The sequence below is a fragment of the Dermacentor andersoni genome, chromosome 2 (assembly GCF_023375885.2).
Source record: "Dermacentor andersoni chromosome 2, qqDerAnde1_hic_scaffold, whole genome shotgun sequence".
Taxonomy (NCBI): domain Eukaryota; kingdom Metazoa; phylum Arthropoda; class Arachnida; order Ixodida; family Ixodidae; genus Dermacentor; species Dermacentor andersoni.
In genome coordinates, this window is record NC_092815.1 from 94,931,036 (window position 1) to 94,956,734 (window position 25,699).

General features: G+C 44.8%; 1 protein-coding gene across 5 annotated transcripts in view; it reads right to left on the minus strand.

The window, feature by feature from the left end:
• The window catches only part of LOC126541599 (protein polybromo-1-like), a 75,167-nt gene that overhangs the window by 14,859 nt on the left and 34,609 nt on the right, over window positions 1-25,699 (minus strand). For 3 of the 5 annotated variants that reach the window (XM_050188428.2, XM_050188429.2, XM_055076779.1), the window contains exons 16-25: window positions 24,675-24,713; window positions 18,470-18,646; window positions 17,474-17,558; window positions 13,292-13,367; window positions 12,238-12,410; window positions 6,221-6,318; window positions 5,001-5,072; window positions 3,059-3,106; window positions 2,123-2,242; window positions 1,878-1,997 (exon numbers count right to left, since the gene is read on the minus strand). In XM_050188428.2, coding sequence (XP_050044385.1) covers window positions 1,878-1,997; window positions 2,123-2,242; window positions 3,059-3,106; window positions 5,001-5,072; window positions 6,221-6,318; window positions 12,238-12,410; window positions 13,292-13,367; window positions 17,474-17,558; window positions 18,470-18,646; window positions 24,675-24,713 — 1,008 coding nt within the window. The remainder of the gene's footprint in view (window positions 1-1,877; window positions 1,998-2,122; window positions 2,243-3,058; window positions 3,107-5,000; window positions 5,073-6,220; window positions 6,319-12,237; window positions 12,411-13,291; window positions 13,368-17,473; window positions 17,559-18,469; window positions 18,647-24,674; window positions 24,714-25,699) is intronic. The other 2 variants (XM_055076780.1, XM_050188431.2) reach the window with 2 other exon arrangements.

A 25,699-nucleotide genomic window follows, 5' to 3' on the forward strand; every position in this document is an offset into this window, starting at 1 on the left:
TGCATCCAAACTAGATGGCACCCTGCTTATAAGGAGGTTTGTTTGAAATGAGGTCTGGTTCTCACTGATCTCTGTGGCACTAACCCCAACAGGCAAGAGCATAAAAGAATGGAACTATTGCTATCACTGCAGATATTATATACCTATATGTTGGTTACTTTTATTCACAGGGCTGCTCCCTTCCTCTCTCTTAGTTTATGGCATTCTTTAACATTAATTTGACATCATGCACTTTTCTCAAACAATGTATACAGTGTTATTAGAGGCTGTTTGTCAGGTCCTAGTGACATCAGGATTAAAGAGATGCACACCCTGCCCAAAGGCAAGCATGTAGCCCTGTCCTAAAAGCAGTCAACAATGGAGCAATAACAAAGTGAGCGACAGGCATGAAATGTGAGTAAACTAGCAACATGCTTCATGATGCTATACAATTTCATCGGTGGCAAGGGCCTGTTTAATAACTATGAGTGCGGAAACTATGAGGAAAAAAAATTATGGGGCTTTACGTGCCAAAACCACTTTCTGATTATGAGGCACACCGTAGTGGAGGGCTCCGGAAATTTCGACCACCTGGGGTTCTTTAATGTGCACCTAAATCTAAGTACACGGGTGTTTTCGCATTTCGCCCCCATCGAAATGCGGCCGCCGTGGCCGGGATACGATCCCGCGACCTCGTGCTCAGAAGCCCAACACCATAGCCACTGAGCAACCACGGCGGGTAAAAAAATACTATGAGGATTGAAACTACAGAGGTGCAGACTGAAGTGTGCTGTTGCCTTGCGCAACCCTGCTACAAGGGCAAAGGACAGAAAACCCTTTACGACCCATAAATCCACTCAAGAACATACTTGCAAAAAAAAAATCTTACAGCATGCAACATCGAGGTTTCTATTAGGGAATCCCTCCAACAGTGGGCTTCAATGACTGTTAGAATGATTTCTTTCATGCTTTCAGTACTCTTTTTTTTTTTCTGAAGAGTGACAGTGGGGTTTGTTATGAAAGATTAAAATGCGCTTGCTCCTCGTGCATCCACGTCGTGATCATACTCATCCTCAACAATCCTAGTTTATTTTTAAGCACTCTGTGCTGCACTTCTTCAGTGGGCTGAGCAAAAAAGTATTGTAATAGTCAGATGTCACATATTTCGTGTTTGTCTCCTCTCAGCCTCGTCCTGTCTCTGACTTTGTAAGTTAAGAAAATACTGACCTAGGCTTGTTCCCAGAACTTGTACACAATGTCCCCAAAGCATGGTCATCAGTGAAAAATTGTTACCCAGTTAAAGGTTACACCACCAAGGCAAAATCCATTAACAACAAAGCATTTGTTGCAGTCTTCCTCCTGTCTGGTGATTTCACGAATGAAGTTAATGCCAGATGACGAAGGACAAAGGCTGCCTTGGTTTCACACAGGGCAAGCCACTTCATGAGAACATCCTGATCGGGATAAAAACAAAACAATCTTCAATTGCTCTGGAAGATCCATGCCATTAAGATAAATGGCTTGCAGGCATCAAGGTGACCTTGCAAGTGATGCAGTGGTAGTCATGAAGTTGAAAAGATACTAATTTACGCTTGTTAGTGTTAAGTAGAAACCCCGTCAGAAAAAAAAGGAAAGAAAGACAAACAAAAAAGAAATAACAAACTGTGAGCTTGCAACAATGCTAATAAAGTGTGCTCCTGATGGGTGTCAATGGAAGGTGAACACAGAAGCAGGCAATGAATGCAGATACAGCTGTTAAAGAAGCAAGTGATGAGTAGCAAGCAGGGATTGGTAGAGCGAGCCATGTTATGAACAACGATGAGGCCATGATGCATGTGCACTGTGGCACTGTGAAGCAGGAGCTGACTTTGCTTCAGGGGGAGCCAGGCATGTCTCACCTCATTGCCCACAAGACGACTGATGTCTCCAAAAGAGCGGTCAGGGTTGGACTGCACTATCGACTTGCGGATTTCACTTGAAAACAGCAAGTAACCCGTGACGACACGCTTGGAACTTTTCTGCGTGCCGTGGGAAGGAGGGGGAGGAGAGGGAAAGAGACATCGTGAGGGAACTTTTCTTTGGCTCCATTCCAGCGAAGACTCACGGAGGGTATGGTTTTAGAAAAGGAGCAGAAGGGACGGACCTTTTTGCCAGAGGCAGATGACAGGTTGCTGTCATCCCTTGCCAAGGCAGAGCAGGGCACATCGTTGGATTCTTCATTGTCTGTCTCAGACATAACCCGGGAAGGCATTGGGGACATCTCCTGTTTGAGGGCGCGAAGGTAATGCTGAACAAACTTTGAACAAGGCACACGGTGAGTTAGTGAACGGCCGTTGAGCCCTAACAGCAGATAGGGCTCCAGTACATCTCTGTGCGCTCAGTTGGAACTCCGAAAAATTTTTTCGTTATCTGGTCTAAGCATGGTTGGCAGAACGCTTCTGCACATGTATACTGGCAGACCAATAGAAAAATGCACTATGTACTGTGCCAAAGAACAGGTGGGCTGTATGTCTGAAGCAAATAAAGTGCACTGATATGACAATGAATCTGTAAGGTTTCTTGTTCACTTGCACAAAAAAGCTCACCATACTCTGCATTGGCCTCCGAATAAAAACTGCCATGTCACTGTGGTAAATGTTCAAGACTTGCATGAACACTAAACAGCACCCACATTCAAACGGGCACAAGTCTAGCCAGATAAATCATCACAACCAAGTTGAAATCTTTTTAACTAAACTAAACAGTTAAGCATACAGTTAATTAAGGGAAAATGAGACATCCACCCAATCGTAGCAATCGCTACAAAGGAAATCCACACGGGTTCCTCGAAAGAAAAGTCTTGCATTTAAAGAAAAATTCGCCCTAGTCCGGGACTCGAACCCGGGACCACCACCTTTCCGGGGCAGCCGCTCTACCATCTGAGCTAACCAGGCAGCTAGTAGATGGCAGGGTGAAGTCGAATTTGTCAACAACTCGAAGCAGGTCCAGATATATTGGCTACACATTAACTGCTGCAATGATTGCCCGCCAGTGCCTGTGATCACCTCGCTAGCTCAAATTGAGACACATGACAACTTACGTCTCCCGTTGGCTGCATGTCAGCACCATCAGCAAGGCCAGCGTCACACTAGAAGTGAGAGTTTTCAGAATGACAAGGTATAGTGAATTCAAAAATTTCAAGTAGACAGCACAGTTCTGTTAAGTTGCACTTAGAAGAGGGAGGGAGAGAAAGAAATAAACATTATTTAAAGAGCAGAAGAAGACGGTCGTCCCCAGGTGGGCAGCTCCTGAACCACTTTTTATTGAAATCAAGAAATGCATTTGACATTGAAATAGACTGTTTCAGAAATAGTTTGCCACAGAAAGTATTTCAATGCGTACAGCAAAAGCGGAGTTATTGGCGATTAAAGATCGCCTGTGATCCCTTTGTGGTGCTCCCGGTACTTCTTCAATGCCTTGCACTGTGAAGGCTACGGCGGAGCAGGGTGGTGCCCACAATGCTTTGGTTACTTATCGTCACTGTGGTGCCTATGACAGGCCAAACTGAGAGGCTATCCCTTAGCATATGGTTGAATTCACTGTGTCTCACCCCTTTGCTGAGCTACAGTGTACTAGATAGCTATATGTGGCTATTCTTGCACAAAGTGACATGAGTAGCACACTTAGTTTCACACATATATCTATGACACTCACATAATTTCCAAGGGTCGTAGAAACTTCTTTACCATGTTTGCTCATACGAGTATGTCAGCTGCGCGCACATCGGCCAAGCGATGGATACCTCACTCCGGACTTGCATTGAAAGGCTTCCTAACGTGACAAGCTTCAACCATGATGGTGGCACACCTTGAGGATGTGCAACTCGGGAAGCAAACAACCCATTCTTCAGATGTCGGTGCTTAGGCCTTGAGTCATGTCACCCACAGATACCAATCAGAGCACGCTGTTGTCCTCAGTGAGCCGCAGAAGCTCAGCAAGTGCGCTCGTCACGGCATGTCGCGGCAGTCGTGGTATCTACGCTACGCTGCATCTACAGCTACATGCAGCTGCCGTGGCTAACTATGTGTATGACAGCGCTGGAGTACGCCCTTGCACTCATGTGTTCTAGTCTGGCCATGCTATGTGGTACGGACCAGCTTTGTGCTGCACCAGCTTGACCAAAGGATAGTAGCCCCATCCAAATTTCGCATCTTGCACAATAGCTCAATATGATGTGAAGCCTGCCAAGGTGTCTAGCCAGGAGCTGCCAGGAGCGAGTGTGCGCTGGCAAGCGTAAGACTGGTCTGACCTTAAGTTTCGCACTTAGGAAACACACTGATCCAAACACCCTTCTTGATTTATGTCAGCTATTGGCCAATAACAGCCATGTACAGGAATCTGCTCTATGATGAAATATTCCAGCCCGAAAAGAGTGAGGAGAAGGCTTGGGTTGAAAAGAGAGTGTTTGTGAAAAAGGTGACTTTGCACTTGGCTTGCGAGTTCCACATGCCTCACAGCACTGAAAAATTTGGCTGAGATGTTCACAACAACGTACGCTATCTGAGAACTGTTTTTTCACCAAGCCCGAGGAGCCCTTAACATTGCTACCATATAGTTAAGAAAATAATGGCCTTGATTGGTTCAACAAACAAAATAGTTTTCTTTTTTTTTTGTAGAACTATTTCTGACAATAGCTGTTCTAATAGCACTGTAATAAGTTCAGCATTATACCTTGCAATTTTTCTTCATATATCGATACGATAAAAGGACACCTGTGCTGTAGAAGGCACCAAAAAGAAATTAAACTTTGAATTACCTGTGTCTCCTGTATCTTCAAATTCTCATGCCAATTAGAGGTGTGATGTTCAGCACAGTGCATTACCTCACGGTCACATCAGTTTAGACAACGTCTAGATGTCACTGGAAAATCTGCGAAATGTCCTGTGGTCTATTTCATCTCATGCATAAGGAAAAACAATGCCATCACAGATCCAAATCAAGCTGTCTTAATCAAGCAACTTTTCTTTCCTTCTTTTGCTTACCTTTTGAGGGGTGATGGGATTCTTGAAGTAGTACACCTCATCTGGTGTTGCCACTTCGGAGTGTACAAATTTCTGCAAAGCGCAAGCATACCATGGCTAAACGCTAGCTGATGTCTATCTAAATAATATATGGTGCTTACAAAATGAAACAAAATTAGTCTAAAGTATAGGATATTCCGCCTTAAGCAGAATACACAGGAGTGTTGGAAATATCAATTACACAAACTTTGCTTAAAATGCACAAAATACTGCTAGCATAATTCGTGTGAACAAAGAGGGTCTAATCGCAGTTGTGTGACATTCTGTAACTCCTCTTACATGAAAGTGAGCCTGAATTAAACACTATGCTCTGTTTAAGTAGTTCCTCGCAGCAATGTGGAAGCTAGGAGTACCCTTTAGGCTCCAAAAATAACAAAGCATCTGTCTCTAATTGTTCTTGATAGTTTAAATGGCAAGAGCTGACATTTTCTAGGAACCATAGGCAAATACAAACTATAAGTTTTACAAACACAATCTGCCATAGTAGTACAGATGGAGTTCTAGGATGCTTTCTATTTCATTTTGTGTTTCCTTATCCTAAACTTGTAAGATCTCAACAGTATCTAGTCCATTACAGTTTGAAAAAGTTTCATATTACTTATTCTGAATCAAAAAGAAAAATGAAGAAATATACCATTCTAATTACCCAAGAAGTTCACTATTCTAATTACATGAGAAGCTCCATCATGGCAAGCAAAGGAAAACAAACAACTGCATGCGCTGTGCCATGTTTCGTCAAATTAAATATGGTACATCTTATGACCCTTAATGTCATTTTGTGAAATACAATTCAAGATATGCATCAGTGCTTGTGAATTTTGAATGTTGTAAACACATGTAGAGAGACGGGCCCTATCAGAGCGCACCAATTATAGTAGCACATTCACGAATTTGCGCAGTTTTCTCAAGGTAATCTAGGATCTACAATGACCCCCTATACGTCTGCATAATAGCTGCATCATTCGATTCAACGACTGCCACATAGTCAGCCATGATGAAGCACAAAACCGCAACCATCACCAGCTTTTGAAAGGGGACATTGCAACATCTGTTTTGGCATCATGGTATTTTTATGATGTTTTTTTCCTTGCACAAGTGAAGATACCAATGGACAACACACCAGTCACAAATGCACCTGAAATACTTGCTGCATTAAGAAAAGTGCCCATAGGCTAACATACCTTGAGACCTTTAGGCAACTTTCGAATTTGTCGCTCGGCTTCAAGATAGCGAGATTCACAAATGTACACGTCAGTCTCATTGATTTCGGTCAGCCGGCCTGCAAAATTTTAAGTCACATGAAAACCCTGTCATGAGTGCAAATAAATGGTATGTACAGTCGAACCAGACTATATCAAACCCGTTTACATCGAATTATTCTATATATCGAACAATTTCTGGACACGGTATGGTTACAATGAGTATATATAGCAAAAATTACGCTTACATCAAACAAAAATAGCAACAACTCCCGATATATCGAACATCAAGCGGCAGAAAAGTGCCCCCAAAAGTTGGCTTTCCCTCGCAGTAGCAGGGAAACCCTACCGTGATCGCGCTGCCTTGGACTAGCCGTCGACACCCCCTGCAAAAAAATGATACTGGCCTGCCCGCAGCGCTTGCTCAGACAGCCAATCAGAGGCTCTTGTGCCCTCGTCGTGCAAGATGGTGAAAGTGCGAGTTGTCTCGCTGCTTTTCTGGTTCATTGTGTGCCTCTTGTGGCCTTCTCTCGCAGTGCTGCTGTGATCAAGTGGAAGAATTCGCCTTTCGTCGTGAAGCTCAAAATCATAAATCGGGTCGAACGTGGTGAGAAGTCGGATGTGCCCTCAGCGTACAAGATTCTGAGGAGCACTCTCAGCACGATCTTGAAGAATAAGTTGGAGATTAGGTCTAAAGCGGCCAAACTCGCGATCCGGTGCCCGTGGCGCCCGCACGTATGCATGGTCGTGTACAAGTGGTTTATCCGAAATTGCTTCAGCCGTGCCGGCTTCCGCAAATGGTGGTGTCGCGATCACGGAAGAGCCTGAAAACAAAGATTACACTGCTGACATTATACCGAGCTTAAAGGGATACGGACACAAAAATTGGTGGGTGGTTTTCTGCGTCAGAACAAAAGTTGAACTGTTAAAAATTATGAATACAACGAGCGGCTTAGAAAAAAAGAACGAGAAACACCTTTCTTTTCGATTTTCTGTTGCGCCTTGCCTCCAAGCGGCCGCCGGGAGAAGCTGAAACTTGACGTCAGGACACCCCCGCGTGCCCGCGCGCGCGGCCAAGGTCAGCCACCGCCGGCGCAGCCTCTCCGGAGTGTCGATCCCTTGCAGCGTTTGTTTATCGCCGTCGGCTACGTTCGCATGTGGTCTGTCTGAAACATTATCCCCGTCAGCGCTCCATGCAGGTGGTGCATCTTACACGCGTGTTCGCACGGTCGTCGATCGGTATTGAAGCATTCATCGCGGCGGAAGAAAATGCCCAGACATTACTGCGCCCACGGCTGTTATAACAGCATTATCGGTCGTAGCACGCCGTCGCGCACGTTTCCCAGAGACAAGAAGGTGCGTGAACTTTGCATACGTGCCTGTCAGCCACCACACCCAGCATGGAGACTTCTAAAAAAATGGCTTCATTTGCGTGGACCACTTCGTCAACGATGCTTATGCGACCAGCCCGGCTGTGCTCAAAAGCCTTGGCATGCCACTCAAAAGGCTCCTGTTGAGGCAATACAATTCAAAGAGCGGGTGCTTAGTGATGGATTCGTAACTGTTAGCTGTGTTCACCAACTTTTGTTGTTCTGGCAAACGACCCTCTCTCTTTCTGTATGCATGTAGCCGCAGCGGTGACCGCAGGAGTGCCTGTTGAAAGAAGGGAAATTACCCTTTCATTGGCTGTGCAAGAACAGATATTCTCGGGTTGTGACAGAAATTGTTTACCCTGCGGATGCATGTGTTTATCACAAAACAAAATAGTCATGTTGTGTACACTCTCGCTGCGTCTAATATTGCACGACAGCATACGAGCGCTCTTTCAATTGATCAAATATACAGAACACAGCCAGACAACAGCATACATGTGTAGTAATCTAAAATGCGCAGCACATTTATCTACATTGCCGTTTCACACGTTGCTTTTCAACCTCAAGCAAAAAATTACGGATTTTCATAGGCATCTGCATAATCATGCATCGGGTTTCATGACTTGGTTGTTCGCGCAGCATTTCCCTAGTGAATCTCACAGCCAAAGATTTTTCCTTTGTCTATGGCCACAGAATCGATGTAGCAAAGTGATCTGGTCGACGGGTCCCTAGCGCAGCCGCCTATCTCAACGAGTTCAACCAGTAAATGGCTTCTAATGGCGTGAATGTGAAAGCAGCCGTAAACACAGGGCTATGAAACGGCTGGAAAATTCTACACATGCCGTGCCTCGTCGCATAAAAACGAAGTGTGCAGCAATCGAAAGCCGACAGCGTACGTAAGCACAAAGCGACGAGCTACGCTACCTACGATTCAACCTAATAGCTCCCTTTCTGCCTCACCGCGGGTCACGAAACTAGGCATTTTGCATCCTACGTAACATAACTTTACGAACTGCTGCTGCTGCACTTCAAGTTTACTAGAAAAAGAAATTACCATGTTGCTGGCCCGGACTGCCTGACCGGCACGTTCAAGGCCGCCTGCTCTTCTTCGCCGCTTGACGCGGAAGGCTCGTAACCGTAAGCGGTTATATTTCTTGCTAAGTTGGAACAGTCCTCGTCTGCAGACGTGTACTCATCGCTGGTAGAGGCACCAGAACCCGAATCCATGCTCGCGATTGCGGCGGTGGCGCGCCTCGAATGACCGTGGCCGGCCGGCTGGCTATCCGACGGGGGTGTCATGACGTCACGCCTTCCAACTCGCTTGGGCCGGGCGGCGTTGCGCGCGCTCACAAAAACGCCAAAAATAAAGCCATCCGCTGAAAAATGAGCGAAGTGACTACTTGTTTTCGGTGTACTTGCACACTGAGGACTCATTTCCTGTATTATCATAAAATGTTCAGATTTTGTGTCCGTATCCCTTTAAGTGAAAGTGGGCACAATGAGGAAAGCAATGACAGTCCTTTGCCCACATCCTCCGAAGTGATTGGTGCGCTTTGCACTAGTCCGGTGCTTTTGCGCGAATTTGAAAGGTTGCGGCCTCAGCTGCTCTGACTCCTTAGACAATGTAGAGAAGTGCATGTATCGCAGGCAGCGAAATTGCCCAAGCAGAAGAAAATGCAGGACTACTTCATGCAAAACTAAGCTAGTTTCATCAATAAAGTGATTTTATAAATGGTATGTGCTTTTATGACATCCAATTATTTAGCAAGCTTATATCGAATTATGCTCTGTATCGAACTGATAGGCGCCTTTTTGCGAGTTTAATATAGCCGGGTTCGACTGTATCGCAATTACATTGAAATAAAGTGGCACAGTCTTGCAACAGTCTACACAAGTACTAAAAGATCGTGTAGAGACATAAACGTGTCAGGGTATGCAATGCATAGCAAGCAGACATTTTAAAGAATGATGCAATGTTCTTCAATGCAGCCTATGCAAAATGAAGCTATCCTTGATAAAATGTAACACCCTGTGACCAAGAACCATGGAGGCAAAATATTATCATATACAAAAGTGATGAGAAAAGAAAGAAAGAACAAGGAAAAGCTAAAATAAGAAGAACCCACCTCATGATGACTGTCGATGGTAATGCATTTTGCAATGAATCAATATTGCGACACCATGTATTGCCATCGTCGAAACGAGTTATGTATGAGGTGTGTACTGCAGAGGGATTCCTCTTTCACGCTTCCCCAAGAACAGTTGGCGCCACCTAGCATCACCACTACAAGGCCTGTGCATGGCCTATAAAATGCATGGCACGCTGATGCATGCAAACTTTGAGAAATGCATCATGCGGCAGCTGGGCTTCTCTCTCATGCTTCTTTCTGAACACGTTGTGTCATCTGGCGGCACTGCCGAGAAGTTTGCGCGTTGCCTCCAAGACGAAAAGCGGCTATTCATTATTGCGAATGGTATATTAGAATTACGGCGAGTGGCCAAAACGAATACAACAGCAACTTCCATTCTAACAAATACTTACAGTAGAGTTAGAATTAACAAAAACACCGCATGCCCCATACGTGGAAAGACCCCCCTTTGAGGCTGTGGCACGCAAGACTAATTGCTGTGCAATTCGCGGGTCTAAGCTGAAGGCATTTCATTCGTGCTAGCACCGTTATGCATGAGTGGGAATGGACTCGAACGTTCTGCAAGCTGAAAGCCACTTTCGAAACCAACGGCATGTGTGTATTGTCGGCAGTCACCGACACAGGGGACAGAGGGGAAGGGCCAAGAACAAAGGGACATAACGGCCACAAGGCATCAGAGTGCTGAGCGGCACACAAAAAGAGGCGCGTGGACTTTTTAGGCCGCTCGAGAAGCGAGGATGATTGGTTCCAACAGAAAGTCAGTTCTGAAACCCGACACAACGTCCGCCTGTCTCGTTGCTCACATGTGATGTTCATCCATTTAGACTGTGTATTATTGGTATTGTAACGGACAAGCGGCCGGGCACATTCATGCGCAATTCGCGGTACAAGTGAGCTGATGGCAGCACAGCGTCTATCCATAAAGGCTAGTTTGCTTTCGCAGTATGTCCATTTCTACCTTAAGCTCCATGAAAATGCATAACAAGCACTCTGGCATGCATGAGGTGCACTGCCGTCTTATATCTGGGCAACACGAGCATTTAGGGTTACCATATTTACTTGCATAATGACCGCACTCGTGTAATGATCGCACCCCTAAATTTTGTCGTCAAAATTCAATTTTTTTCTTTCCAGTGTAATGATCACACCCCGAACTTGCCGCAGCTATATGTCGTGTGCCAAGTCTAGCTAATGATGATTGCGCTTACCATCTGTCCAATGCTGTGAAATGCTACGCAAACGACTCTTCAAGACATACCAAGCTGTCTGCACACACCAAACATTCTTAAGCAGATGCCCCATTTTATTCCTTTCATCACTTTCCACATTTCCATGAAAAAGAAAAAAAGAAAAAAAAGCTACAACCAAACTTGCCTTGTCTTTATTATATGTAGGCTTTATAATGGTTGTGGTCAACAACAACAAAAATGATGCCTTTCGATTATTCTTGTCTGCACTCGTGGGCACGCAACAAATCGCGAGCGGCAATGATAATAGCCACGTTTACATTAATACGTTAGAAGTGCACCCTATTCATATGCCGACACTTGTAACACAGCTAAGATATTCGCCCACCTTTAGCAGAAACATGCCGTATTAGGATAGCAGTGAAGACAAATGCCGCAGTTTCCGCAGTATGCCCACCATGTGTTTCTATGTCACTGGCAGCTAAGTGCACCCATCTCTGTTTTTGTCCCCTCAAAGTGGACATGGCCACATTACTGTAGCAATCTTGCCGATATTAACGATATTATTCATTACTGATATGAAAAAAACTTTTTCAATGCACGTAATGTACTCACAAGAAGAAAAAAAATGGTGTTAGGTGCGTTTGGCTTGCTCCACCGGCCGCCATTTTTGTTTTGGTGTCCCGCACTGTTACAGCGGCAGCCGCCTGTTTGTTGACCAGTTGTCATCCCACAGCAAACGCGGGATGAAAAAAAAATTTTTTTTTTTCTTTTCGCGGAAAATTTAACCCGCGTAATGATCGCACCTCTGAATTTTCATCAATTTTTTTTTACAAGAAAGTGCGATCATTATGCGAGTAAATACGGTCGTCGGCGTTTGTGAGCAAAAAATAAGTCAAATTTTGTTTGTTTTAAACATCCTGGGAGAAGCAAATTTTTATTTTCCCAGTTTTTCATTATCTCTGGAAACTCCGAGATGTGCAGAGGTCTCAGATGAGCTTCCAATAGGCATATTTTATATTTATAATTACTGAACTACTTTGCGATTCCCTTCGAGTTCGATGTATCTGGGATCGATTGTAGCTAGGTGAACCTCGTACTGCGACCCCATTATTGTAAATGTAGTCTTTGTAGTATGGGACATGTGCTTTGCTTCGTGAAAGTAAGGCAGGAATTCGTCGAATTTCATGCTCCTGTGTCTTTTTTGGTGCCCGAGGGCCTGTGATGAAGGTGGCGCAGACTTTCACCTAGTTGACATCAACTAGCCGGTATCAAAAAGCAAAGCTCACAGGTGGTGTACTCCTTGCAGTCAAGCACGCTGCAGCGGCCAATGATGCTGAGCAGAGGATTGGTGTCTTCAATAGAGCTGAGAAACACCTCCTGGCGGTAGAATACCCGTGATGGTGGGTGTTGGATCTCACTCGGCAACACGAACCATGGTCCATGGAAGAAGCCATTTCCCCTGAAATGGGCGAATCAAAAGTATGTGTAAAAGGCAAATGACCAGTGATCACAGCAAACATCACAGAAACCAGCGCTGTTTGAACAAAAATCTAAGAACAATGACAATAGGCCCGCCAACCTCAAAAGTTGAAAACTATGCCAGTCGAAGCTTGAAAATGCCAGAATCTGGTGAAAATACAAAAAGTGTTTTAATACTCACGGTATTGACTCCGCGTTAAAAAAAAATTGAAGACTTTATTTTGCATAGGCAATGTGGTACTAACAGGCACTCCACCCTATAGTCACAGCAATAATTATTTTCGTGACACACAAACAAAGTGTTCATGAAGTTTTTCATTAAATATTAACAGAATGAAGCTCAAAATTTCAGTTGTCATTTTGCATTGGTTCTATGAGGGATTGGTGCTGCAGCTGGAAGGTCCAAAAAATGAGAAGGTGCGAAAAATAAGCTTCTGAAAGCCGGTGAGTGATATATTATTTTGAAATTAGATTTGCTCTGGTTTGGCCACAAATGAAAAACTGCAATATTATCGGTGTCAAAGCACGAGTCATAAACAAGGTCTGAAAACGACATTCTACAATGAAACTGTAAAAGTCGTTAGGTATGCGGCTATGCAAGCCCACAATGCTTCTTTGCACTGGTGCGATGCCAGCAACAGCATGATCTTACAAAGGTATTCTTATGGCGGTATCACAAGTGGAGTAAGGTTCTGAAAGGAGCCACAATATCTACAGCAGCACTCAATGATTAATAAGTACACAGTTAATGACTAAATGAGAAAAAAAAATCTGTAAATTAGAACTGTGCACAGCTTTATATATGTGCATGTAGGTCAAAATTGAAGCCCCCTGCTTAGAATGTGCAAACAACATACTCACTCTCTGTCCATCCACATTTTGTCAATGCGACCGATAAGTGTTTTTGAGTGTTCTGTGCGCACATAGCAGCAGTCACCTGAAATTATTGAAGTTAATTTGTGTGCGAACATAGCAGCAGTCACCAGGAATTATCGAAGTTGTTGATTAATTGCTATAAAAACAGCCAGTGAGAGGGAAAAACGACCTTACACACTATCAATCATTTAAGAGTACACAAAGAATGCACATCATGGTTTCCATGCTATGCCAAATCTCAAATTTCAAGTTCAACCAGTTGCCAGTGGGCATATTACAGTTCAATGATAAACTAAATTCATGTTGTAAGGTGACTGTGCCAAGCAGTCTTAGCTGCTTGCATTGAATAACTCAGTCGACAATACAAGAAACAACAAAATGCAGCTAAGTAACTGTGGGGAACAATGCACAGGACCCAATTGCACAGCAGCTTATGTTATGCGGTACACACTGCTTAATAAGTAGTTGCAACAAAGCTATATTTCATCTTTCGTGCAGCAAAACAATAAATCATTGTACTGCTGACGGTAAGCAAGGCGTGATAAAAATATGCAGTGTGGTTGCCCGATGATACATTAATAATTAACCCTTTCGCTGTCACTGACGTACCGGTACGTCATCGCGCTTCCCCCCCACGGTGTCACTGACGTACCGGTACGTTCTCTATCGTGCGTTCAAAATTTCGCGCCTGAGCGCAAAAGCAGGCGCTCCTGGATTGGCCACGCCATTTGTTGACTCTTTCTACAAGTTCGTATATTCGCTCCGACCTGTGTTAACCCATGTATTGAAGAGTACGGTGCGACTGCCACTCCTCACTTTCTCTTTGCTGAGTGGCGCGGTGGCTCCGCGTTCGCTGGATCATGCGTCGCGCGCGTGTGGTTACGGGTTCAAGGGTTGTTCTGTAATCTCCGCTGGTTTGAAGGTTTTTATTTTTCTTCTGTTGGTGTGCCTGCTACGGCGCGTCAAGTTCAGGCGCACGTGCCGTTGCCTCTCCAAAAAGGGTGACTCGATTGCTGCTTTCGCTCTCTCGCCGCACCCTCGCTTCCGACTTGCAGCAGTAAACGTAAAGCCCTTCGAACTTTGTTTAGCCTTTTTCCATCTCCCTCTGTCTTCTTGATCACGCAACGTCCCATTTCTCTCCGTTGCGCGGGCGACTGAAAGCGCATCCTCCCTGCGCGCGGTTACTTTCGGATAGCTCGGCGCGCGGGGCTTTCGTCTGCTCATGGGAGCGGTGGCTGAATTCCGATTCAGAATACGAGCCGAGCTCGGATTCGGACTCGGGCAAAGTCGCATGAGAGGAAGAGGGTTCCGCATCGTCAGATTCGGATGTTGAACGGATTTTATAGTCAGGCTGCTGATGATGATGATGTTTACTAACAACAGCTGCAGAACACTGAAATGTGCATATTGCATTGACTATGTTATTTGTATACCAATCATAATCAAAAATAAATTGCTATGTTCATTCCCTGTTATGCTCGTTCCCTGAAACCAAGCCGACACTGGGGGTGCGTCACGGCCAGAAACGTCCGACAGCGAAAGGGTTAAATAAATCTGGACGTTGTGGGAAGATACGTGGTTCTCCTCCGTACTCTTGGGACAAAGGAACGACAACACAGTAGTGCAAACAATCACAAGGGCATTTATTGCACCTTTCATAGATCAATGCCTGCTAGCCAGCCGAGTTGCTATCCCCAAAACATGCCGATGGGCGCGCGACAAATCTAGAAGTCCGACTCACCACGACCGCAAAGCGAGCGAATATGTTCGCCCCATGCTGGATCCCAACGCCTGGTCGTTCGCGTGTACAGTCACGCCAACGGTGTCCAAGGCGGCCACGCGAGACGGTCTCGCAGAACCATGGATTGGCGCGCGCGCGCGGTACGTCCGGCGCTGTTCGCCGACCCGCCGGGAAAGAGCAAGCGCCTGTCCCTCGGCGCCCGAGTAACCCCGCCGCGACGGTGGCGCCATCTCTCGCACCGCGCTTGTACCACTCCGAGCGCCGCGGGCGCCAGGCCACGCGAGCCGTGCGGGAAAACAGCATATCAGGGGATGCGCTATGCGGGAAAAACATCAGGGGACGCGCGAGAGTCGCGCATCCCCACATCCCCCCAACCTTAAATCACTTCTTATTCCGGCGAAACATGTCACACGGTCTAACATCAACAAGTGCTTCGCGAACAAGGTGGTACATGCAACAGTGGCCGCGCCGGGGAAATGTCCACACGCTGTCCGTAACATGCGAGCCGACTGTCCTTGGGGTACACTGCTGGCGTCCGCCGGTCACCGCAGCAGCTTTGCGACTCGACGGCACGATCCCAGGCCAGGACTCCGGAGACGACGACGCGGTAGTCGGTACGAGCAAGTGTCGCTCGCGCCGACGCGCCCTGCTGGCAAGAGCCGCCGTAGCTGTCGGTGACCGCTGGCTCCTTTGTCCGCCGCCGAGGGTTGTGAGCTGGATGCAGGAGGCCGCCGAAGTCGCTGCGCCAAACTGGCCACAGCATCACCATCGCCCGGGGTGACTCGATCGTAGTCCGGGGCAGCAGCGCAGACGATGTGCAGGTGACAGCAAGCCAGGGGTGACTCCAATCACGCTGCGTAAACTCAACACACTCGGCAAACACTACAGTAGTGCAAGGGAGAGGAATTCTGCATGCGCATCGCCCACGTGGTACGATGTTCAACTCGGCTAGCAAAAGATCGGGCAGCTACTCAGATGCTAAGTTCACGTGAACGAAGCTCGCTTTCTTGAGTCGAACGAGTAATTTCAATTCGTGCGAGGCTAACTAGAATGAGGGAAGCAACTTGCAACACCTCAACGCCACGGTCCACCAGGTTGTGTCCCTCCACGTGCGACAGGCAGCTTCGTAAAGCCTTAGGCCTAAAGCGTCGCTACTCTGACAACAACCGGCATCCGAAAACAACACTCAAAATGAGCGCAAAACAGGCAGCCGCGAGGAGACGTTAGCTCTGTGAGGTGGTCCTACTCCGCTCGGTGCACACAGCATCCGAGTTGACGGCGCCCACCGTCCCAGACGGTGTCGGAGCGCCCGGTGCCAGGCCGCAATACCAGTCAGCCCGTCGTGGCACCCGTGGCCCGCGGCCACCCGGCTCCCAGAGCCGCGACTTCATCCGAGTCAAAGAGATAGAAGAAGCTATTTACATAAGAAATTCGGACCACCCACGAGGCTTCCGTACTCACTCGCTTCAGGCTTGCCACTGCTCCGCGGGCGCTCAGCCTCGGTCTCCCAGGATGCAGACCACGTGGCTCTCGTACCGACGAATGTCATTAAAAAAAAAAACACTTGCGAAAAGGCTTAGCATGTTGACATGTTCAAACACACTACAGCCACCGCCGCCTCGCTCCAGAAAGCACGCCGCCGACGCTAGCGATCAAAATCCACGCTAGGCCTACGCTTCGGTTCAAACAAAGGTCTTGAACGAAGCAACACTTAAAATTATCGTCCGATGCCCCAAGAGGTCCACGTTGGGCAGCCAGATGTGGGAAGATACGTGGTTCTCCTCCGTACTCTTGGGACAAAGGAACGACAACACAGTAGTGCAAACAATCACAAGGGCATTTATTGCACCTTTCATAGATCAATGCCTGCTAGCCAGCCGAGTTGCTATCCCCAAAACATGCCGATGGGCGCGCGACAAATCTAGAAGTCCGACTCACCACGACCGCAAAGCGAGCGAATATGTTCGCCCCATGCTGGATCCCAACGCCTGGTCGTTCGCGTGTACAGTCACGCCAACGGTGTCCAAGGCGGCCACGCGAGACGGTCTCGCAGAACCATGGATTGGCGCGCGCGCGCGGTACGTCCGGCGCTGTTCGCCGACCCGCCGGGAAAGAGCAAGCGCCTGTCCCTCGGCGCCCGAGTAACCCCGCCGCGACGGTGGCGCCATCTCTCGCACCGCGCTTGTACCACTCCGAGCGCCGCGGGCGCCAGGCCACGCGAGCCGTGCGGGAAAACAGCATATCAGGGGATGCGCTATGCGGGAAAAACATCAGGGGACGCGCGAGAGTCGCGCATCCCCACAACGTGCACTGAATAAACTCGAAATTTAAAGTAACAAAGTGCACTGGTGGAGCTTTTCTTCATTTCTGGCCAGGAATTTCATCTCACAATGTGCACATTACAATATATATCATCTTTCACTTACCCAACTTAAACACCCCAGAAGGAAGATTGAGCTGCTCATAATATGTCACATTTTCCTCTTCATTTGGAGCACTTATTGTAACATTCTGAAATGACCGAAAATCACCATGATCAAAACAGGTCATCACAAAAGCGTTCAGAGCATGGCAACATGCACACATGCACTGCCAACATGCACTGTTAAGACGTTTCAATATCTAAAGAATATTTAGCTGTTATAAGGAGAAGCTGCACTGAGCAATTGGGGGCTACAGCAGACATTCCTAAACATTATCACAATTCGTTTTAAGGCGGTCCAAATAAGTAGCTCTGATGAAAGCAGGGGCCCCAACTAGCAGTTCGAAATGTAGCAACTCAGTGCATATACACCGACTACTCCAAAGCAGAGTTTAGTTTTTCTGTTTCCTCTCATAAACTTACACTGCAAAAGCAAGCAAGCTGTTGCCGAGTGGTAGGTTATTTGCACGTTGCAACATTCTGAAGCTTGTCGACGTCACATCAGCTTTCTTCAAGAACCTTCTGCATAAGGGCTACAAAATAGGGTTTTGTAGCCCTTGCCCAGAAAATTTCAGAAGTCAAAAGTCATTCTTCCTCTTATCGAAAAAGTGGCAGAGCATTGGTTCCCCATCCTAGCTATGGCCAATCTGTAGAAGACTCATTTTATGCTCCATAACACTGGGAAAAAACCACCAGGACAAAATGTTTTTTATGGTTGAGTTTCCAGTTGAAACCCATTAGAATTGGCAAAACCATGTGAAACAGTTTATATACCTGCAGAAAGAAGCTTGACTTTGCACAACAAACAACAGGGGCCAAGCTGGGTCAGAAATGATGCCAGCAGCAGAAAGCCTGCCACCTACAGACTCTGTGTGGCTGGCATTTGCTGCAGTCAACCATAGCTCTAGTTTGATTATGCCATTCATGCACTTTCTCCATGCACACTACTGAGCAGTGTTTGTGGCACTGCATGTTGCTTTTCGCCAGTCTTCTGACTCACCGGACGAGGCCGATCAACAACTTTAAACTCCTCTTCGAGAGCGAAGCACATGGAATTGCTATTGTTGTCTGCAGACCGTTCAACGCCGTCCTTAAACACAGATGGCACACGTACAGCTGACAAGACCTCTTCTCTGGGCACCAGCTTTGTGTGCTCATTCGGAACAAAGTTCCATATCTGGATGGTGTAAAGACAAATAACATCACTTTTTTTTTTAAAACCCTGCAGCAATACATATGACAGTCTCCAAAACAATGCAAAACTAAGAACTCTAAGGCAGTTTTCAATCTTAATCAATCTTAAAACTTTACAAATAATTAAAGAATCCCTTTTGGCATCTACAAATAAAAAGAAAAAAAGAAATGCAAATAAGAAGCTGCGCTTCAAGGGATCTGGTCTCGGCATAGGAAATTACAGAAGTTGCACTTCCAGTATATGCTACTACAACTATGAATAATTAATTAATGATAAACAACAACAACAACAACAATCAGAACCATGATCAAATAAGCAGGAAAAAGAAAATGAAGAGCGACACAAATTAACCTGTGTAAACAATGGACTTTGAGTTGAGGCACTACAAGTTAAGGCTACCACGCTGCAAGGTACATCGGTCTATTTATTGATAAATAATACTGCAGGCAAGTTTATATTATTTCTCTGCCAAGCAAATATAGCATGCATGGTCTGTGCAAGAGGAAATGCAAGGTGCCACATATGCATGAGCCAATGCGAATAACGAGTCGCTGTAATAGAGAGAATTAAAGGAGAGAAAAGGAAAGAGGTGCAGAATTTTGCCACACAGTTTAAACCGCTAATAATTTAGAAAGTTCAAGTCATAACCGATTACTGTACTGTAATTTTTCCATCTAACAGAACAGAGTATACCACCATTCTACCATACAGCCAATATGGGAATATAGCACAGCTAAAACTCTTTTCAAAGAGACAGCTGCATTGTCGACCCATATTGTCGATGTGTGCATGAACATAAAAAAAACCACAAAGACTTGCATAACTTCAAGCAGCTACAAACTGAAAGCAATGAACAGCTGTTAAAGGTTCTGAACTTCCCCTTTTCATATCCAGCACACACCACTTACTGTTTTATTTTGTAGATGCATGTGTGTAATCAATCAGCATTTGGTTATCACACGATGATTAAGTGTCCATTGCAAGGAAAGTTGCCTTAAGACTCTTATTATTCTCAATGCCTAGTTTGCCATGCTTCAATGCCACCTGCTGAGGCACCCCCTTTTTCTCGAAGCAACAGCTTGATTTGGGCGATTTGGTGCATACTGAATAACCCAGGTACAGCATAACAATTTTATGGGAAGGAGAAACGAAGAGACAGGAAAGAACGCTGACTTTCAAGTTAGTTTATTGAAGAACTTTCGGCCGCTGTTATACAGGGGAAGAACTGGCTGCATGCGCAACAACACGTGATTATACATGATAACAGTGTTGACCAAGGAATGAAAATTCTCTATCAATAGGTGAAGTGAAGGTGTACTAATGCATCGATATGTGGCCTTCCTGATGAAAAGGACTCCAAAAATTTCTCCTTTTTTTTTCACTTTTGCTTTTTCAGAAGCCTTGCCTTGTGGAATAATGACCATGTGGCTAATTTTGACCTAAAACAGCAGAAAAGGAGAGCATTGAAGTTAACCAAGAACCTGAGTCTGGAAACCCTGAGCCAGCTTGTAGGCAAGTCAGAGAAAGGTTATTTGGAGGTTTTTTCACGTTTGTGGCTTGTGGGTTTTTTGAAGACCCACAAGCCAGAGCATCCTCTGAGAGTGATTGTTTCTGAGCAGTCATCATGGCAGAAGCATGTAGGAAGATTTCTACAGGATCATTTGAAGAAACTAACTGTTGTAGACTCATTCCTGGTCTATGAACTCCAGGAACGATTTGGCTCCGCCATAATTGGTTTTTCAATAGACATTAAGGACCTTTATTATTAAGGACCTCCTTTCTGTGGTGCAAAATAGTTTCGAAGAGCAGGAGCCACAATTCCAGGACACCGGGGCATGAACTCTGACAATTTTATTACGCTTTTAGAATTCTATCTCTTTTCGACGAACTACGATGGGCAACATTTAATTCAACGGACCGGCATATGTATAGGTTCATCTTTAGCCCCACTTCTGTGTGACATCTGTTTATCTGTTATAGACAAAACGCATTTCTGCAAGCCTTGCATGTATGCAGGTTCATTCAGTGTATCGTTATGTCGATGGTTATCTTGTGATTCTTGAGGAAGAGGGACAGCTCTGTTTTAATGACAAGGTTTAATGACAACGTCTTTAAAGAGCATTCCCGAGGCCTCAAATTCACTTCTGAGTTACTGAAAGAGAACTGCATGCAGTATTTAGACATCAATCTTTCTTTTTGTTTTAATGAACATAATTGTTTATGCTATCAGCCTAGGAGCGCTAAGAATGTCCTCCCTTTTGATAGCGGCCATTCAAAGTTAATAAAAAGAGGCATTGCCACCATGTGTATTCAGGCTGCCCTTAAAAAATCATGTAGGCACAAGGACGAAATCAGTCTAGAAAACCAGACTGAAACACTGAAAGCTGCTGGCTATCCTAACAGTGTTATCGCACCTGTTTGTGAAACCCTTCTTCAGAAGGTCAAGGGCAGAAAAATTGGTCAAAGAAAAAGAAAAAGGTGAAAGACCATTGCATGTCGTTCCGTACATACATAAGTTTTCTCATAATATGAAGAAGATAGCGACCAGATGTGAAATCAATTTGTTGTTTTCCGCCTCCTGTAAGCGTCCCAAAGTGTGTGTCCTAAATAAGAATAACAACAGACTATTCGAAAGTGTAACATTGGCCACGAAAACAGATTTACAGATTGTAAACCAGAAGTCGTCTACGAAATACAGATGGATTGCGAAAGATATACACGCGACTCTCGTTACAAAGGACCCTGATAATCCAACAAAAAAGGTCCATCTTATCCAAAGTTCGTAATATCCAAAACGTCTCACTTTTGAAATTTTGGCTGCAATGTGTAACAACGTTACCGCAAACAGTGAGTGATAAATGTAAAAAAAAAAGTTGCAGTTTTATTTGAGAAACGAAGCATCGCTTGTGATAGCAAATTAGTAGACAGCGAGGCAAAGTAAGGATAGTAGTTTTATCGGCCGTATAAAGTTGTAAACATTTGCTTACTAACTAAATTAATAAGCATGGTGTCACGCATGCGCAGGTAAATGTGAACACATCTCGCTCGATGACCGTGGAAAGTTGCTGTCAAGGAAGGAAGGAAGGAAAACGAGGTGAAAAAGGCAGAGAGATTAACCAGATTAAGTGCCCGGTTGATTACTCTGCACAGGGGGTTGAGATAAGGGCCAGAAATGATAAGAAAAACTGTGGAAACGTTGGATTGAGGAAGCGTGATAGCAGCAGTGAGCGAATTGACCTTCGTGCCGTCTGTCGCTTCAACACGAACTAAATGTCAAAAGCACAGTGCATGCGAAGCTACAGCTTTTAGTGTTTCAATCTGGTTTTCTAAACTGATTTCGGCCTCGTGCCTACATGATTTTTTAAGGGCAGCCTGAATACACATGGTGGCAATGCCTCTTTTTATTAACTTTGAATGGCCGCTATCAAAAGGGAGGACATTCTTAGCGTTCCTAGGCTGATAGCACAAACAATTATGTTCATTAAAAGAAAAAGAAAGATTGACGTCTAAATAGTGAATGCAGTTCTCTTTCAGTAACTCAGAAGTGAACTTGAGGCCCCGTGAATGCTCTTTAAAGACGTCATTAAAACCTTGTCATTAAACCTTGTCATCAAAATCTTGTCATTAAAACATAGCTGCTCCTCTTCCTCAAGAATCGCAAGACATCCATTGACATAACGATACACTCAATGAACATGCATACATGCAAAGTTTGCAGAAATTTGTTTTGTCTATAACAGATAAAAAGATGTCAGGCAGAAGCGGGGCTAAAGATGAACCTATACATATGCCAGTTCGTTGAATTAAATATTGCCATAGAATTCTAAAACTGTAATAAAATTGTCAGAGTTCATGCCCCCAGTGTCCTAGAATTTCGGCTCCTGCTCTTCGAAACTTTTCTGCACCGCAGAAAGGAGGCCTTCATGCAGAATAGAATAATAAAGGTCTTTAACGTCCATTGAAAAACTCATTACAGCGGAGCCAAATCCTTCCTGGAGTTCATCGACCAGGTCCCAAGAGCTTCTTGTAGGAATGAGTTTCTTCAAATGATCCTGTATAAATCTTCCTACATGCTTCTGCCATGATGACCGCTCAGAAACGATCACTCTCACAGGATGCTCTGGCTTGTGGGTCTTACACGTGAAAAAAATACCTCCAAATAACCTTACTCCGACTTGCCTACAAGCTGGCTCAGGGTTTTCAGACTCAGGTTCTTGGTTAACTTCAATGCTCTCCTTTTCTGCTGTTTTGGGTCAAAATTAGCCACATGGTCATTATTCCACAAGGCAAAGCTTCTGAAAAAGCAAAAGCAAAAAAGAAAGGAGAAATTTTAGAAGCCCTTTTCATCAGGAAGGCCGTGGATCGATGCATTAGTACACCTTCACTTCACCTATCTGATAGAGAATTTTCATTCTTCAGTCAACACTGTTATCACGTATACTAACCACATACATGTTGTTGCGCATGCGCCCAGTGCTTCCTCTGTATAAAAGCAGCTGGAAATTCTTCATAAACTCAGCTGAAAGTCAGCGTTATTCCCTGTCCTTTCATTTCTCTGTGCCATAAAATTGTTGCGCTGTACCTACATTATCCCCTTTTCTTCCTTTCCATTTCTTGGAACTGGAGAGACTCCTGCTTTCCACAGCACAGGGAAACACAGTGTTATCCTGATGCTGCTTTGTCTTTTGGCTGGAGAGGTTGCAATTGGCCACAACTCGTCTCAGCTGCGAAGACCACTGCCTGCAATCTCCTTGCAGTACTCCAGCATTATGAGCAACTTATTTCCCCAGGGTCAAGAGTGTGGGGTCATGTAAGGTGAGCTGAAACTTTTCTCAGTAGTCTCCCTCCATCATCTGCACTTCTGACCCGGCTGCAAGGAACACTCCACTGGTGTGGGCTGTCGTTCTTCGACTGCACTGTGGAATAACTGAGGTGACGATAAACACATTCAGTTAGAAACACTCGTTTCTGTACACTTTGGCCTGAACTCGCCATGGTTGGGACTCAATGTGCACCGTGAATTAGAGGTCACTGGTTAGGGTTGCTGTGAAAGAATAGTGCGGTTTAGAATAGTGTGGTCAGTTGCCTGTGGGGCACAGAGTTGAGCTTGCTTGTGATTAAGTACTTTCGAAAAGAAAAATGTGCAGCGAGGTCTTCTGGTGCCAAAGGAGCAATGCGTATAATCACCATACACACCTGTAATGTATTGACTCAGCATCATTGCACTTAGCCTGTTCAACAAAGATGCTGGTGAACAATAGCATGTCTCTATGAAGGGCAGCTGTGTGCAGAATAGTACTACAAGCTAGAAGACGGTGCTTGCACCTTACTATCACCGCTGAACAGTAAAGAATTCATTGGAATGAATAGTGTGCAAAAAGAAATGCCTGAACCCATTCATTTTCAAACCAACTGGAAGCTGACAGGTTGTGCCACACAGCAGCAAAGTGCCTAGCATGCAGAACATAGCTATAGCCACAGAGAAAGTGTGTTGAGGAGTGAAGCAGGAGCCAGAGACAAGCCAGACTTTAGTCATGTGCAGATCTACTGATGAGATAAATTTTGTAAGGAAGCATTGCATATGAGTTACCTCTGTATCCAAGTCATTCGTGCATGTTCAATAGAAATTGTTTCTTGGATCTTTAGCACTTAAAGCACCTGCTCTATTACACTATTCAGCATATAAACAACAGAAGATGCGGTAGAAAGTGAGATGCACATCATTAATTAATTTTTATCTATGCTAATTACTATCTGTGACACTCGGCTCAACAGCTTAGTTCACTTGTTCTTGTAGAAAATGGTTATCCAGTAATAAGGGTTATTCTTCTACAAATGATGAAATTATCTGACACCGCTGATGTAATTTTAGTAACTGCATCACATAAACAGACAACTAATAGATTCTAATTCAACATGAATGAGAGAGTTGTGGCGAATAATAGGCGCTGGCCACACGAAACTGTTCAATTTACCAAAGTGTGCTATAATCAAGCTGGAGGTTACGTACCTTCACGTTTAGATGATTATGAGGCACACGATTGAAAGCCTTTAAAAGGTTGATAAATATAAATGTGTCAGTTACAAGAATACATGTGGAATGAATTGTGTAACTTTGTTACAGATTCAAACAAGTGGACCTGGCAATGAAGTTTGCACCTGAAACCATGGCAAATTTTTGAAAAGCAGGTACATGTTCAGATGACCCATGATATGAGGCTGTATAACGTGCTTATGAATATGCAGCGAACAGGTGTTAGTAAAATGATGCAGCAGTTGTTAGGGCAAGATCTAGATGCAGGTACAACATGCACAGGCCTTCAGCAGTGAGGAATGCATTTGGTACCAAGTAATTGCAAGCAACTATTGAAAAACTCAAAGAAAAACTCCAATATTACAGAAGTTAAATTTAGAGTTTCTGTACTGCGATGCCGCCTTTAGGGATTGTGGTGGGGCTTGGAGGGATGGCAAATTAGTGGATAGGAAAGGGTGCAGGAACCGTTTGCCGGTGACTTATAGTCGACACCTGGTATAAATGCTTGCTGAACAGGCTGACAAATTTATGTAGGGCTACAACAGCCCCTCCTTTACCTTTTAGATCTCTAATCTTCAGGGGCTAACTTGATACCAGAACTTCTTCCACATAATAATCACTCCTAACATTTCAAATAGCCATTATTACCAGTACTACATTAGCCCATGCACAACCAAAAGTACAACTATTGGTTACTATGGTTACTATTGAGCCATGAGCTTGGTAGAACTGCCATATTTAACAATATCAAGCACATAAGAGCTTGCCAGCCAAAATCATTCAAGACCAGTCTAGTTAGAAGCTTTTTGAAAGAATATAAAACTGCAAGCTTCAACTGCTTAAAGTAACTGCTCAATGCAAAATGTGCGTTTTTGTTCTTTAGGTCTTAGCATGTCAGCCAAAACAAATAAATCAATTATCTAAAGGCTATCAACTCGCAAACTTAAATTTTTTAACTGGCACACAACCTTGCTTAAACATAACATATTAGCTGTAACATT